The 16,116-nt window shown below is 43.1% G+C and overlaps 1 protein-coding gene across 1 annotated transcript in view; it reads right to left on the bottom strand.

Annotated features, from left to right (window-relative positions):
* Window positions 1-16,116, bottom strand: part of OBSCN (obscurin, cytoskeletal calmodulin and titin-interacting RhoGEF) — a 177,510-nt gene that overhangs the window by 99,776 nt on the left and 61,618 nt on the right. Inside the window, exons 35-46 of the mRNA XM_066554246.1 lie at window positions 15,442-15,705; window positions 14,172-14,438; window positions 12,958-13,221; window positions 11,730-11,996; window positions 10,399-10,665; window positions 8,872-9,135; window positions 7,734-8,000; window positions 6,625-6,888; window positions 3,391-3,654; window positions 2,364-2,627; window positions 1,809-2,072; window positions 649-912 (exon numbers count right to left, since the gene is read on the bottom strand). Of these exons, the coding sequence (XP_066410343.1) occupies window positions 649-912; window positions 1,809-2,072; window positions 2,364-2,627; window positions 3,391-3,654; window positions 6,625-6,888; window positions 7,734-8,000; window positions 8,872-9,135; window positions 10,399-10,665; window positions 11,730-11,996; window positions 12,958-13,221; window positions 14,172-14,438; window positions 15,442-15,705 (3,180 nt within the window). The remainder of the gene's footprint in view (window positions 1-648; window positions 913-1,808; window positions 2,073-2,363; window positions 2,628-3,390; window positions 3,655-6,624; window positions 6,889-7,733; window positions 8,001-8,871; window positions 9,136-10,398; window positions 10,666-11,729; window positions 11,997-12,957; window positions 13,222-14,171; window positions 14,439-15,441; window positions 15,706-16,116) is intronic.

Here is a 16,116-nt window from a genome sequence, read left to right as displayed (position 1 = left end):
CTGTTGTTAGTTTCTGGTTTGTTTTTATTCAACTGTCACAGCCCTATCTATAGAAAAGCAGACAGATATCCAAATAAAACTGCTCCTAGTTTTAAACTGAAGTTTGAAGAGCCATTACGCCTAATAAGAATTTTAGATTCTTATTACTCCTCATTTTGGAAATCATAACTCAAAGACAAAACCACCTACAGGAATTAAGCTCTGGAATGATAACATTTGTCTCACTCTGCATGTCTGACTTCTTTAAAGAATCTGGAGCCTTCCAAAAAACCCATGGCCTCCTCTTTCTGCTAACCCAACCCTCACTTCTTCTTTTCCAGTTCCTGGGGAAGAGGCACCTCAGAGCTCAGAGCTGAGTTTTGGAGAAACTGTGGTGGACTGAAGTGATCTATGGGGTCAGAGCTGGAAAATGCAAATATCCAAAAAGAAGAGACTTGCACAGATGGAAACTTCTCATTTTCTCCTTTTAAAGGACAGATTAATAACGACCATAAAATTCACCATGAGTGACTACTCTTTCTCAGAAAGAAATAGAATGAAGAAGAGGAAGGGACAAAAACAAACTACTGACCCAGGGAAGAAACTACTACATTTCAGAATTATGTCTATCTCAAAAGATATTTATCAATTTTGATAAGTTCTTTTTACCATGAACTGTTAAGGTTGCTGTTGTCTTCTGGTCACCACACACACAGGTGTAATCTCCAGCATCTTTTACTTCTAGGTCACAAATGACCAGCTCTGCAGTGGTGCCAGACTGTGTCATTTGATATTTGTCACTTGCTTTGAGCACTTTGGGCCCTATTTTCCACTGCACTGCAGCTCCTTTGGTTAATGCACATCTCAGGGTCACGGATGCTCCTTCTTTGGCTTCTTCATCCTTCAGCTTTTCCTTGAAAAGCACTGGCAGGGCTGGGGATGGAAAACCAATAGAAAGTGTATTTAAACTAAATGTTCAGCATTGTGAATTCTCAGCTGAAGTTCAAATCCGGCCAAATCAGGAGGTTGAGGTTACCACTAGAAATGATGCCTCAGGTTTGAGCTTTTCTATTTTCAGATTCTGTGCTGCTTTAGTGTGTGGGTCTGAGCTTCACATCAGGGCATGCTGAGCTCTGTGCACAGAGCAGGGAGACAAAACAATTCCTGCTCCGGCTGGGCACCAAGGACAAATGATCCAAATCTCAGCCCCAAGAGCACAAACACCGTGGGCTGGAGAGAGAAAAACAAGCAGGGTGGGACTGCAGGGGCTAAAGCTAGAATGGGACAATGAACTGCAAGATGCAAATGGAGCAGAACTGATCCCAGGGAGAGAGCCCGGGAGCGCTGGTGCATTTTGGGGCCATTTTGGTTCATCTTGGGTGCAGCCCTGGCTGGGCTCTTGTGCTGCCCAAGGTGCATCCATTGAGGCCTCCTAATAAATCCCTGCTTTATTCTTTAACTCTGTCTAATCTCTGTTCTAGGTCAGCCTTCACAAAGCATCACAAAGACCTGGAAAACCAAATCCAGCAGTGAGATAAGAAGTGCTGAGATGACAGGCCAAAGTACAAAATTTAAGGTAGAATTCGAAGGATTTATCTCAGGACAGAACATTTCGTCTGCTCTAACATTTCCTGGGTGTGGAACAATTCCCTTAAACCTACAACACAGCAATGTCTCTGCAGGGAGAGACAGTCCTGAGCTCAGCTCCCTTTTTAGCAACACCAGACAAAAAATAAACACCTGAACAAGACCTGGACACAAGTTCACAACAGGTGGACACTCCGTGGAGGTTTCAGAGGAATAGAAAATGGACAATAATCTGCATTTACCCTTCACTGTCAGAGAGGCCGTGCTGTGCTGCTCCCCACACACACAGGTGTAATCTCCTGCATCCTGCAGCTCTAGATCACGGATTTCCAGCTCTGCCAGGGCACCCTCCTGCCTCAGAATGTATTTTTCACTTGCCCTGAGTATTTTGTTGCCTTTCTTCCATGCCACAGCTGCAGCCTTGCTCAGCTCACAGCTCAGAGTGGCTGTTTGGCTTTCCATGGCTTGCAGGTCCTTCAAGTCTTCTTTGAAAAGGGCTGGCAGGGCTGAAGGTCACAAAATGCACAGAGGACATTAAAAATGACATGTGGCACACAGGTGACGGGAGGGGTGGGGTGGTACAGAAGCAGAGAACACTTTAGGGTGGAAACAGGGTGTTTTCCTCATCATTCTGGGACATTTTGGACAAACCAAAAGACAGAAAAGCAGCCTGGATACAACCAGATCTTACAGAGAGTTTACAGATTTAAAGAAACAACTCAGCCACAGGTGAACACACAGCCAATATCAACAAGCTGGCATAGAAACCCACAATAATACAGAGATATTATTTTTACCATGCACTATCAAGGCTGCTGTTGTCTCCTGCTCTCCACACACACACGTGTACTCTCCAGCATCTTTCAACTCCACATCCTGGATAAGCAGCTTCCTGACCGTGCCCTCCTGCTTCATTTTGTACTTGTCACTGGCTCTGAGCAAAGTGCTGCCCTTCCTCCACTCCACGGGGGCAGCTTTGGTCAGCTCACAGCTCAGAGTGGCTGCTTGACCCTCGGTCACCTCCTCGTCCCTCAGGCTCTCCTGGATGCCTGCAGGCAGCACTGAGGATGCAATGGGAACAGGGTCAAAGGGAGCAGCAAACACAGCCTGCAGGTGAGGGCATGGCTGTGATGCCTCAGGTTTGAGCTTTTCTATTTTCAGATTCTGTGCTGCTTTAGTGTGTGGGTCTGAGCTTCACATCAGGGCATGGGGAGCTCTGTGCACAGAGCAGGGAGACAAAACAATTCCTGCTCCAGCTGGGCACCAAGGACAAATGATCCAAATCTCAGCCCCAAAAGCACAAACCCCGTGGGCTGGAGAGAGAAAAACAAGCAGGGTGGGACTGCAGGGGCTAAAGCTGGAATGGGACAATGAACTGCAAGATGCAAATGGAGCAGAACTGATCCCAGGGAGAGAGCCCGGGAGCGCTGGTGCATTTTGGGGCCATTTTGGTTCATCTTGGGTGCAGCCCTGGCTGGGCTCTGGTGCTGCCCAAGGTGCATCCATGGAGGCCTTTTAATAAATCCCTGCTTTATTCTTTAGCTCTGTCTAGTCTCTGTTCTAGGTCAGATTACACAAGGCATCAGGTGGGGAGGTGTCTTCAGGCTTGACCTCACATCTGCTTCAGGAATTAGGTCCTAAATCCACTTTGTATATGGAATTGAGGAAAGATTTCACCCCTAAATCATCAAATTCATCCTCCTGGTCATACCATGCAAGGTCAGACTCAGAGGAACTGTGCACAGATAACAATGATGATGTTGATAAAAACAATTCAAACCATAATCTCAATAATGATGGCATCCAGATGGAGTTGGTCATTACCATGTACTGCCAAGGAAGCTGTGGACTGCTCCTCCCCACACACACAGGTGTAGTCCCCAGCATCACTCTGGGTCAGACTGTGGATCACCAGCTCTGCAGTGACATCCTTCTGCCTCATTTTGTATTTCTCGCTAGGTTTGAGGGCTGTGTGTCCCTTTTTCCACTCCACTGGGGCAGGTTTGGTCAGCTCACAGTGCAGAGTCACTGCTTCACCCTCTTTGGCCTCCTCATCTCTTAGCTCTTCTTTGAACAGAGCAGGAAGGGCTGGGAAACAGAGCAGCAAAGGTTCTCATGACAAGCAGCTCTCGACCACCAAAATAAACAATGTTCACCAATATCTACCCCTGCCTGGTCACTGACATGAAAATCATCTCACAGAAGGAAAATGCTGATTTGTATCATAGACAAAAAGGGTCTCGTTATTTCTTTCAGCAAATATTAAATGAATTTACTGATTGGTTTAGAGATGTACGGAAAATAAACAGCAGAAATGGGGAAACCTCATGTATGGTCAAAACTGCAACTTTCTCAGTATAATCCAGCCTACAAGATTAATACAACAGGTTACACCATGATCAGGAAAAAAACTAAAGAAAAGAAATATAATGTTTTTATTTACATTTTAAGGATGCCTGCAGACCTAGCCCAGAGTCAGGATGAGAGTGAAGAGTAGAATCAGAGAGAGATCCTGAAAGTGCTTGGGTAAGAATAAAAAGGAAAGAGAAGGATGATGCAGCCACTACAGAAATCTGCCATAATTTCCACACCCCAGGTAGTTCAGGTGCTTCCTGACACCTCATCCCTTTTGGAACAACCAACAGAATTATTCAGAGGTAAGACTGGATGGAAATGTGGCAATATGTGGAAGCAATAGGGTGGGATGACGTCCACTAAGTCTTTGGAATGGGGTGGGAGCTACATTTGGATATAAAATAGCTAAGAAAGAGCTTGAGAGGATGGTCTCCAACTCCTGACCCAGACCAGCAAGAAATAAATAATTGAGAATAAGGATGTGGAGGATAACTGTGCAGACGTTATTGCAAATAGATTAGAAGGAAGTAAAACAACAAGGGAGATGTTGGTCTGCCTCTTTTTCAGGAATGTAAATTAATAATGAGTGAACATGGGGAAAGCTGAAGTGTTTCATTCCTTTTTCTTCATTATTATTAAATGTTAGTTTTAATTAAGGAAATAATAGAAATTCTGGCTTGGAAGAGGAAAAAAAAAGGATTAGAGAATATTTAAATAAATATATTCTCAAAGCAGCTTGGTGTGATGAAATTTGTCCCGGAATTCCTAAGGTGCAGGCACAACCAATTTCAGACACTGACAGTGATACTGGAGAAATCAAAGAGTGGCTGATGTTCCTCAAGTATGGAAAAAACAGAAAGTAAGAGGTGAAAAATATATTTCAGATATAAAGACACACATTTAGTTCTTGTTGTGTAAACTGAGATTCTCAAATCCCAGAGAGTAAAGAAAGAAAAATCATTTGTGTAAAGTCAATGGAGCCAATAGAGCTCCAAATGTAAATGCCTGCTTTAAAATGAGCTGGAGGTCTCTTCTGATTCCCATGGTCTGAGTTTGATAGATCTCCATTGACAAAAATGGGAATTTGGGAATACTCTTCAGTCTTGAAGCCTGAATCCCATTCATAATGCTTGTCACAGAAAAAGAGAGAGAGAAAATCGGAGGAATTATGAACTCAATTCTTTGAAAAACTCAGATTTGCCAAGAGCTTTTCTTTTCATGAAGGAGTGGACCAGGATGATTTTTTTTTTTAATAGATTAGGCTTCCTTGACAGAAGGACAAACTATATATTCTATATTATTATTATTTTAGTAAAGTTTTAACTTTGATATCGGTGGAATTAGAGAAGGGAAGTGCTACTAATCTGAAAAGCGCAGTTGCAGGGGTTTACACTCACAATGAAAGAATGAATTGAGCAGAGTTTCTCACTAGTCTGAGTTCAGGATTGTTCAGCATTTTCTTAGCAACTTGGACAATGAAATGCAAAGCTTCATTAATTTTGAAGATGATCTCAAGGTGGGAAGGGAGAAAGGGTAAAAACACTTCTTTAAACTGGATTGAGATACAGAAGATTTGCATAAAGTAGTGGTGGTAAAATAGTCTTCAACTCAGCAAGGGCAGATGGAAAATATTTAGGAACAGTCAATAACACAAATACAAGAATAAGCAGATCTGCAGTGAGGGATTTGGGTTACAACAGTTTGTGGAAAAAATTCAGGTGAAAAAGTTCAAGCCTGATGCAAATAAATCCTCATAACTGAGATGTGTAACTTGGACTGTCACACTACTTCTTGGTTTAAATTTCATACAAATATTTCTCTGCTTCTATAAGAAGTAATTACTTTAGCCAGTTCAAGAAAGACATTTGTTGATATAAAGAACAACTTTCTGGCAGTAATGATGGTGACTTGGGGCTCAAGGATGGACTGACCCATACAACTTAATTTCAATTCTATTTTTCATGGTTAAATTGGAAGTTCAAGACTGAAGCAATCCATGTCTTACTTTAAAATACAAAGATGGGCAGAAAAGCAAAGAAATCAACTCCCTGAATTCAGACTTACTGGATTTCCAGGTGAGAAAGATGAAACTACTTCTGACTGTCCTGTGTTAATAGTGAAAACAAAGTTTCCCCTCTCTTCCATGGGAAGTTAGCAGATTAATTTGGCTGAGGATTGTGAAATATTCTCCTACTCTAATGCTGAGTATTCTGGAGTACCTGAACAAAAATCAGCATTATTCTTGGTCAAAGTTACAAAGAAAATTACACTGAACCAAGTGTTCTTTCATTACATGTTAAATTTCTTGTCAAATCCTTATGCAACTTGAAATAAAATTGTTCTTTTAAAGAGCTATGAATGTTTCTGCTACTCCATCTGTCTAGGTTCAAGTAAAAATTGAGTAAAACAGAATTTAAAAAAAGCAAATCTGTTTGTGGCCTGACATCCTTCACCTTTACAAAGAAATACAGCCCTGCACCAACAAGAGCAAGGAGAATAAACAGGGAAAAATTTAGTAAAATCAATGGAACTACAGTCATGGTTAGAATTAGACAAAAACCACAACGAAAAGAAGGAAGTCTGTTACAAACAGAATCAATGATGACAAGATTAGAGGAAGAACTTGTGGAGTGTGAGTACTGAGGCTTGCAGAGGAGGAGGGACAACCATCACCCAAAACCGTCCCATTTCCGAGCCCTTTACCGTGCACTGTCAGTGCTGCTGTTGTCTTCTCCTCTCCACACACACAGGTGTACTCCCCAGCATCCCTGAGCTCCAGGGCATGGACCAGCAGCTGGGCTCTGCTGCCCTCCTGCCTCATGGTGTATTTTTCACTGGGTTTGAGCACTTTGTGCTTCTTTCTCCACTCCACGGGGGCAGCCCTGGACAGCTGGCACTGCAGAGTGGCTGTGGCACCTTCTGTGGCTTCCTCATCCCTCATCTCCTCCTGGAAGTGCACAGGCAGGGCTGGGGGGTTCAAAAGGAGCAGAATGTGGGACCATGGCAGCAGCTCCAGTAACCATTTCGTGTGGTCTGACAAGCACAAGTGATAAGCAAAGCCTTTCCTAATCAAATCCATCTGAGAACCATCAGACTGGCTTTGGAAAGCTGGAAAACACCTCATTCATAAATCAGAGAGGGTTTTTTCAGGGTGAAATCCATGGTATGAAGTGAAGAACCACATCAGTCTCAACTTCAAACCTGCGTGACTGAGACCTACCTTGGATATTGCCTGCTAGAATGGAAAATCAAGCCTAACCAAAGCATCTAAATCCTATGGAAACACAAATTGTTACCAAAAAAGTTAATAAATGAAGCTATATCTGAGGCATCAGTTTCACTTTTCCATGAGGAACCTTTAAAAGGTCCTTTCCAACCCAAACTATTCTCTACTTTCACCTCCTTCAGTGGTCTAGCAGTGCTTGACCATCAAATTATACTGAAACACTGATAACTGTCTCAAAAACATCTCATCAAAAAATCTTCTCAGCTTTATGATTGCAACATCTTTACAACCAACACCACAATAATGTGATTTTCCATTTCTCAGCACCTACTGCTGAACATAGGGATCAAAAAAAAAGAGTTAGCACCAGGGTGAATATCTGCAATTTTTGCCATGAAACTCCAACCTGTGCCTGACACCGACCAAAGCATCCTGGAATTTACTCCCATGTCCAACCAGATTTTGCTACACCCATCAGAAACAGAGCTGCACTTTCAAAGCTGACACTCCCACACTCTTAAAAAACCAAAAAACTGTTTGAAAACCATCTCTAATTCATGATGTATTTCCTTGTTTTTATTTTTACCATTCACTTTGAGCGCAGCCGTGGTTTCCTGCTCTCCACAAGAGCACGTGTAATCTCCAGCATCTGCCAGGACTAAATCATGGATCACCAGCTCAGCCACCGTGCCCTGGCACCTCATGGTGATCTTGTCACTTGTCCCCAGGGTTTTGTCTCCTTTCCTCCAGGCCACAGCAGCTCCAGCTTTGCTCAGCTCACAGCAGAAAGTGGCCGTGCCATTTTCTGTGCCTTCCACGTTCTTCAGCTCTTTCTTAAAGTGAGGAGGGAGGGCTGAAGATCACAGGTGAAAGAGAGCACTTTAAAATTGAGCAAACACCCTGTCTTGACTGCTCCACTGAATTAAAACACTTCAAAATGGTTTAGAATGTACAGAACTGGGAGTTAAGGATGATTGCAGGGGTATCCCTGACTTGTGCCTTGCAAGACACCACATTCACAGAATTCACAGAATTCACATAATTCAGCATCTCACAATGACTTGGAAATCAGTGTTGATTTATAAAAACTCTGAAAACCATAAAAGAGTGAGTTTGGACAGCTGGAAAACACCTTATTCATAAATCAGAGGGTGTTTTTAATGATATGAGACATGGCATGACATGGAGAACCACACCAGTCTCAGTCCTTCAGCTCTCACTGATTTGGAAATCTATAAAACTAAAATATCAGTACTGGGAAGTATTCTTAAAAGCATTTTAAGATATAACAACAGAAAGCTGATCCCAAGATTTCAAGGAGCTATGCACAGCTTTTTCTCAAAACCAGATTAAGAATTAAAATGAACACCACGTTGTTTAAAATTAAAATTTCATCACTTTTCAACTTCATCCAAGAAAACCAAGTGAAATCTCAGTGATATGCCCTAAAGAAATTAATGAGTGAAAATACTCCAAAGTGCTATTTCTGACTTCCAGCTTTTCATTATCCACTTGCAGCTTCCATCAATAGGAAAGGACTCAAAAGAATCTGTGGTGCTGTTTATCAGTCCCAAAGGAAGGGCTTTCAGTGGAAGATATTCCCAGTGGTTGGAACAGCTGCCACAACATCTTAAAATAACAGAAGGCATCAAGAGCAGATTGTGATCCCACAGGAGGATCACAGATGACAATGCAGAAAATTCCTCTTAACCCAGATATTTTACCATGCACTGTCAGGGAAGCCGTGGTTGTCTTGTCTCCACACACACAGGTGTAATCTCCTGCATCTCCCTCCTCCAGGCTGTGGATTGTCAGCTCAGCAGTGGTGTCCTTCAGCCTCATTTTGTATTTTTCACTGGCTCTGAGCACCTCCTGCCCCTTCCTCCACTCCACTGGGGCGGGTTTGCTCAGCTCACACTGCAGAACAGCCGTCCTGTTTTCTGTGCCTTCCACATTGGCAAGATCTCTTTTGAACAGTGCAGGCAGAGCTATGGGGTGTAACACAAACAGAGAGGACATCAAAACCATTAACCAGACCTTGGGGAACTCAGGGCTGGGGGCTGTGGCCACTCCTTCACCATTGCAGGAAAACAAATCAGTCTGGAAAGCTGCCCCTAACAGAAAACTACTGCAGGATCCCACTGGGATAATTTCCACCATGACCTGCTTCTAACATTGACTTGTTCATATTCAGCACCTCACAGCTGATTCCAATACTCCTCTCTACCTATTTCACTCTGAAATAATCTATCTTGAACATTAGTGACCTGAATTTTTATTAAAAGTCATCAGCAGGGTGACAGCACTGCTGGAGATCTCTGCCTTTCCTAACATCATAATTTATATTTCTGGTTCAGGAAAAAACCCAGTAATATAGCCTCAGGTGCACCTTTAACACAAAATGTACAAGGACATAATGACACTAATATCAGGATTACAGGGGTTTTTAGCAGCATTCAACAAGTTGTCTTATGATGTGCCACTAAAATAAAATGGAAATGACTTGCATAGGGATGAAAATGATAGGTCAAAAGAGGGGAGGAACAGAAATTCCCCCAGCTGGGAGAAAGAAGATGAAGAAAAAGTGTGCAGAAAATCTGGGAGATTAGTTTTGCCTCCTCAATTTCGCTTTGTCGTTGGCAGCTTTTTATCCATAAGAGATACCTTAAAAAAAAGCTGTTCTTCCATCTATGGGAGCTATATATGAGCTGCTCATTCTGGAAGGGCAACCAGAGCTCATCACCATTCACCATGGCAGAGCCAGGAACAAAATTTCCCCCATTATTCCCTAAGCCAGGTCCTGCAGAAAAATGCTGAGGGGTGGGGATTTATATAAGTACCATTTTCTCAGCAGAATATACCAAAATCCTGCAGAAGAGGAGTGTGGTCACTCATTCCTGAATGGAAAAACCTCTCACTGACTGAGCTCAGCAGATTTAAAGAACTTTCCTCCGGGTTAAGCATGAAAATCCACTGATGTCAGGGAGACACAATGAGAAAACCCCTGAGAACAATCTTCTGCTGGAGGTCTGCTCACTCCTCCTCCCTGAGATGAGAAATTCTCACAGCTTTTCTTTACCCTGATATAAAGCCATCAGTTTCAAACCGACAGACACTGGGAGATGGGATCAAACAGCACCAGCAAATCAGGAAAATGCTGCAGAATCAAAACACCAAAGCAAGAGGGAGGGAGAGAGAGAAAAGGGATGTCCTCGAGCTACTGCTATCCCAAGGGAGAGCGGCTTTTTTACCGTGGACTGTCAAGACAGCCGAGGTCTTCTGGTCTCCACACACACAGGCGTATTCTCCTGTGTCTTCCACCTCCAGATCTCGGATCAGCAGCTCTGCAGCTGTATCTTCCTGTCTCATCCTGTACTTTTCACTTGGTTTGAGTGCCTTGTCCCCTTTTCTCCACTCCACCGGGACGCCCACCTTGCTCAGCTCGCAGCGCAGAGTGGCTGTGGCACCGTCTGTGGCTTCCCTGTTCTTCAACCCTTCCTTGAAAAATGCAGGCAAAGCTGAAGGACAGCAATATCAGCAGTGAGATGTAGCACTCCAAAGAGTTAAAATTATGTTTAAGTTTCCTTTTCCCCTCTTATCTTGAACTTGATTTATCAACACAAGAATAGAGATTCTCCTGGGTCTCCATGAATCAGCGTTGGGAAAGAAATGTCATCACCAGGAGAGGATTTAATGCTTGCAGTAATCCATAGAGGTGTTTTACACAAATCAATACAAATAGAGTTCAAAACACCATTTTTTTTCCCTGTGAAATTTCAATCAAAAAGAACAAACATGAATTTGAAATTTCTGGAAAGAAAATGGTTTTCTTTTATGACATTTTAAACCACAATGGGAGGATGTTTGCTGTTTCCACATACTTAGGCAAACAAAGAGACATTTTACAATTTTTTTAAAAATGAAACACTGGAGTTTCATTTTAAATGTCAGTTTGAAATGAAATTGTTCATTTCAATACATGGTGGGAAAACAAGCATTTTCACCTGAACTGACATACCCTTTCAAAGATGTCAGGTTCAGTAAAAATCAAAGTTCTCCCTGAGAATGATTGTCCTTTGGAAGTTCTGGGCTTGTTTTATACAGAACACCAACTGAATTCCATGACAACTGGGCTGTAAGCATAAAAGCACTTTGTTGTCCCAGGAATGGAATATGGGCATAAGATTCCACAGAATAACCTAATCTTTTGGAATTTTATGAAACCTTAAAATCCCTAAGACATAATCCCTTTGAAGCAACCCACTTTTGTCTTGAGCACAACGGGGGTGGGGGGGGGGGTGTCTAATAAAGAAGCTTTCAATGGAAAAGCAAAATGAAGACCCCTAATTAAAAGAGTGGCAGCAACCCTGGTTGCCTTACTCTGAGCTTGGACACCAATATCCCTCTCATGCCACAGATTCCAGCTGCATGGATGCCAATGGATGCATTTCACTGGCATTGGTGAGCTGTGGATAAAGATCTGGCTGAAGAAGGAGATGGGAGGGTAACCAGGGGTCTGCCCAAAGGAACAGAGAAATCAGGGTAGTTACTTTCAGGATGTGCCTTGTTTTGTTTGTTTTACCATGAACTGTTAAAACTGCCATGGTCTGCTGGTCTCCACACACACAGGAATAATTCCCAGCATCCGCCGTGTCTAGATTTTGGATTGTAAGCTCAGCCACGACACCTTCCCGCCTCATTTTGTATTTGTCACTCGGCTTGAGGGTCTTGAAGCCCTTCTTCCACTCCACGTTAGCAGCAGCCTTATTCAGCTCACAGCTCAGGGAGACACTTCTTCCCTCAGTGGCTTCTTTGTCCGTGAGTCCCTTGGTGAAAAGAGCAGGCAGGACTGCAGAGCAAACACGGACATGGTGTCAACCCTGGGAAAGCCTGAATCCATGACTCAATCCCTCTCTTATCTCCCTGGAGCCACCAGACCTTCTTGGTCTCCTCCAGGATTTAGTTCCTCCATAATTTTTCTCCAGCCTCTGACCCTTCAGAAGGGTTAACCCTTCAAAAGATAATTCAGTCTAATTTTTTTTTCTGTCTTCACGTTTTAAAACTTTCTTTAAAACTTTATTTAAATTCAAGTCTATTTTCAAATTAGTTGACAAATCAACCACCCTTTACTTTATACACCATAAAATCAAGGACAAAAAATTAGAGGCTGTATTTCGATATGAGAGCCAGAGCATTTTGCTTCCTTTGAGAAAAGCAGGAGTTCTACAGAAGGGCCTGATTCATGGCACTGTCTGAATTTTTATAAACAAGAGTCCCTTAAAGCAGAGCAGTTGCAAACATGCTGTCAGGCTGTTGCAGAAATAAAATATTTGCTTGGGAAACATTAAGCCAAAATTGGTTTAAAAAAAAGAGTTGGGAATAGCAGGAGCATTAAAAGCCTATTTTTTATTAAGACTGTCCTTTTGTAGCATCATACGTTAATGAAAACTTGTTCCTCTTAGGAGCAACAAGTGCCACGGTCTAAGTAATGAAAAAACAGTATTATTCCCACTTTTAGGTCAGTTGCTATGGGACAACTTCTAAACAAGAAGCTATTCTGGACTAGGCAGGTTTGTGTTGAGTTGGGAACCTGTTCTCCACTTGTCTTTTGACTAAAGCACCTTGGAAGCACATCAAGAAGGCATCAGGTGAAAGGAGAGAAAGAGAGAAGGAAGAAAGGATAGGAAAATTAATCAGCAGAAAGAAGGATTGGAAGTACACAGGGATCAGAGGAAGCAGAAGTAAGAGAGGAAGTGATCTTGGAATTACACAGGCTGGCTTGGAACATGCGCTGAGAATTTCTTTTTTACCATTTACTGCCAGAGCAGCCGTAGTCTGTCGGTCTCCACACACACAGCTGTAATCCCCAGCATCTGCCAAGTCCAAATCCTGGATTGTCAGCTCCACAAAGGGACCTTCCTGCTCTATTTTGTACTTTTCACTTGGCTTGACCACCACGTTCCCCTTTTTCCACTCAACTGGGGCTGGTTTGCTCAGTTTGCAGTGCAAAGTGACTGCCTCCCCCTCTGTAGCTTCCTTGCTCATCAGTTCTTCTTGGAAGAGGACAGGCAAGGCTGAAGGATGCAACACCAACAGAGAAGGAATCAGCACCAGAATGAACTGGAGTTACTGGGCTGCACTGTGTACACTCAATCAAAAATGCTCTGTTTCTAGGGGGGTACAATTGAAAAAGGGGGTAAAACCTCCTAGAGGAGAGGGAAATAAATTAAACAATATACAACATACAGGTGCTGTCTCAAGGCAAAGAAAAAGCACAAGGGAATATTCCCTAATAGGGCAATTCTCTGGCACTACAGAGCCAAGAGCTCTAAGAAAACCCCAAGAAATCACACTCTGGTTGGCCAGGAATGCTGCCCAAAACTGCTAGGTTTGTGTGGGAATCCTTAAAATCAGAGGGTTTTGGGAAAGCTGCAAAAGGCAGGCCTCAGAGACAGCAGAACTGTGATTAGAGCTGAGCAGTAGCCATGAGACTGGTGAGCAGAAAAATTATGTAAGAAGCAGAAAAGTAAGGACAAATAGAACAATGGTCTGTGTATTAACACATGTCTAGAATAACCCCCTAAGCTGCAAAAAAGTTTATCTAGTGAGATATTAGGAAGTTCTAGGCTTAATAATGGAGCTCTAGGAAGTTCTAGGCTTAATAATGGAGCTCTGTGCATTGTGTTTGAAGGCTCAGAAGCAGGCATTGTATTTGAAATAATCAAGCATTGTTTTAACCAAAGGTACGTGTGCTTACAGTGGTTGGATGGAACTACTGTCAATGTGCTTTTTCTTTGTGTGATTGGTCAAAAAACTTATAAAGTAAGTTATAACATTTAGTTCTTGGTCTGCTGCCTGGGATGTGAGCTGATGGCATCTTCCCATTGTCATAACCATGTAATGAGACTGATGCTGGAAAATAAAACAGCTCAAGGCACGTTCCTAGCACTCCCATCCTGTTTGTGATTTGTATTGGCCGGCAATACGTTTGGGCTTTAAAGAGCAGTGTGTGTAGGAGGGTTACCATTCACTCTCAAAGCAGCTGTGCTCTCCTGCTCTCCACACACACAGGTGTAGCTCCCAGCATCCGTCAGGTCCAGGTCATGGATCACCAGCTCGACAAAGCGCCCTTCCCGCCGTGTTTGGTACTTCCCGCTCGGGACCAGCTCCTTCCCATCCTTCCTCCAGCGCACGGAGCCGCCTGCCCGGCTCAGCTCGCACTGCAGCGTCGCCGTCCCGCTCTCCGTGGCCTCCTCGTTCCTCAGCTCTTGCTTGAAACGGACTGGCAGGGCTGAGAGATGCACAATGGAAAGGGGTTGCCACCCTAGACCCCGCTCAGAGGTTGAGGCGTGATTTATCGTGTGTCTGCCTAAGCCTTACTCCAACACCCTTATCCCTTAAGTGTGGCAGTTGTATTTTCTGGAAAAATCCCTTCACCAGGATTTTCTCCTGGGAAGATGAGAAGCCTCAGAGGAAAAGGAAAACAATATTATCTCATTTGCTTCTCATGTGTTGTGCTCACATGTGGAATGTGTTTGGAGATTGTTTACCCACAGGTGGTTGTTTCATTGGTTTCATGTGAATTGTTTTGACTTAATGACCAATCATGGTCAAGCTATGTCGAGGCTCTGAAAAGAGTCAGGAGTTTTCATTATTATCTTTTTAGCCTTCTGTAAGTATCCTTTAAGTATCCTTTTATACTTTCTGTAAGTATCCTTTCTGTATTCTTTAGTATAGTTTACTTTAGTATTCTTTCATATAATATAGTATCATGAAATAATAAATTAGCCTTCTAAGAACATGGAGTCAGATTCATCATTCCTCCCTGACACAGGGCACCCTGCAAATACAATACTTAAGCACATCCTGTCTTTTTTCATGGGTGGTAAAAGAAATTCTCTACTGAATTGTTCTGTGGGAATCAACAAAAGCATGATCTTGGCTGAGATCATGCATAAAGAGAGACAAACTCATTCTCATCATTACACATGATGAACCCTCTGAAACAGAAAATCCTAAGGAATCTTATGTTTCCATGCTAATTCAGGAAAACACACATGCAGGACAACATCCTTCACTCAAAGGAAGGTGAGAAGACAACAAAACACACACATCCAACACGGGGTACAATGAAGAGAGAGACTGGGGACAGAAGTGACACGAGCAAGTGGATGGAAGAAAGCAGTGGAAGCAGTACATGAAGGAAGTTGTCGTGAGGGAATGTACAGAGAGGAGGAGGAAAGAGGTGGACAAAAAACATTCCAGAGTTTCACAGGTTATTTCTGCCTTTTTACCATTCACTGACAAAGCTGCTGTGGTTTTTTGGTTCCCCACTAGACATGAATAGTCTCCAGCATCTTTTGGCTCCAGGTCATGGATCAGCAGCTCCGCCATGGTGCCCTCCTGCCTCATCTTGTACTTGTTACTGGCCCAGAGAAGAGTTTGCCCCTTCCTCCACTCCACGGGGGCCTCTGTGCCCAGCTGGCACCTCAGGGTGGCTGTCCCACCTTCCACAGCTTCCACGGGCTTCAGCTCTTCCTTGAAGAGCACGGACACAGCTGAGGAGTGAAGCATTCCCAGTTTACTTTCAGGCGCATCGTCACCACCTGGTGACCTCACACTTCAAGGACTTAAAGCCAACACAAATTCAAATTCTCTTGGCACACACAGAAAAGAAGCTCTGACCTACCTGCAGCTCCAGGAGTCTGCTGATATTTACAGTAGAAACAAGAGTTTTGTACCAAATAAAAAAAGAACAATTATTTCCTAATAATTAGAATACCAAAATAATTATCCTTCTGCTGCCCAAAGTTGGTCACAGACATGTAAAAACTTGTTGAGAAAGTGGAGAGAAGAATGGAGTATTCTTCCATAAAAGGTGTAGCTGAGACCCTTCTTACCTCTTGGCTTAGAGCTTGGACAGTCACCTCTATCCAAAGCATAAGAGACATTTCATAGGGAAGAAAAGA

This window comes from Molothrus aeneus, chromosome 1, assembly GCF_037042795.1.
Source record: "Molothrus aeneus isolate 106 chromosome 1, BPBGC_Maene_1.0, whole genome shotgun sequence".
Taxonomy (NCBI): Eukaryota; Metazoa; Chordata; class Aves; order Passeriformes; family Icteridae; genus Molothrus; species Molothrus aeneus.
This window is presented reverse-complemented; position numbering and strand designations above follow the sequence as displayed.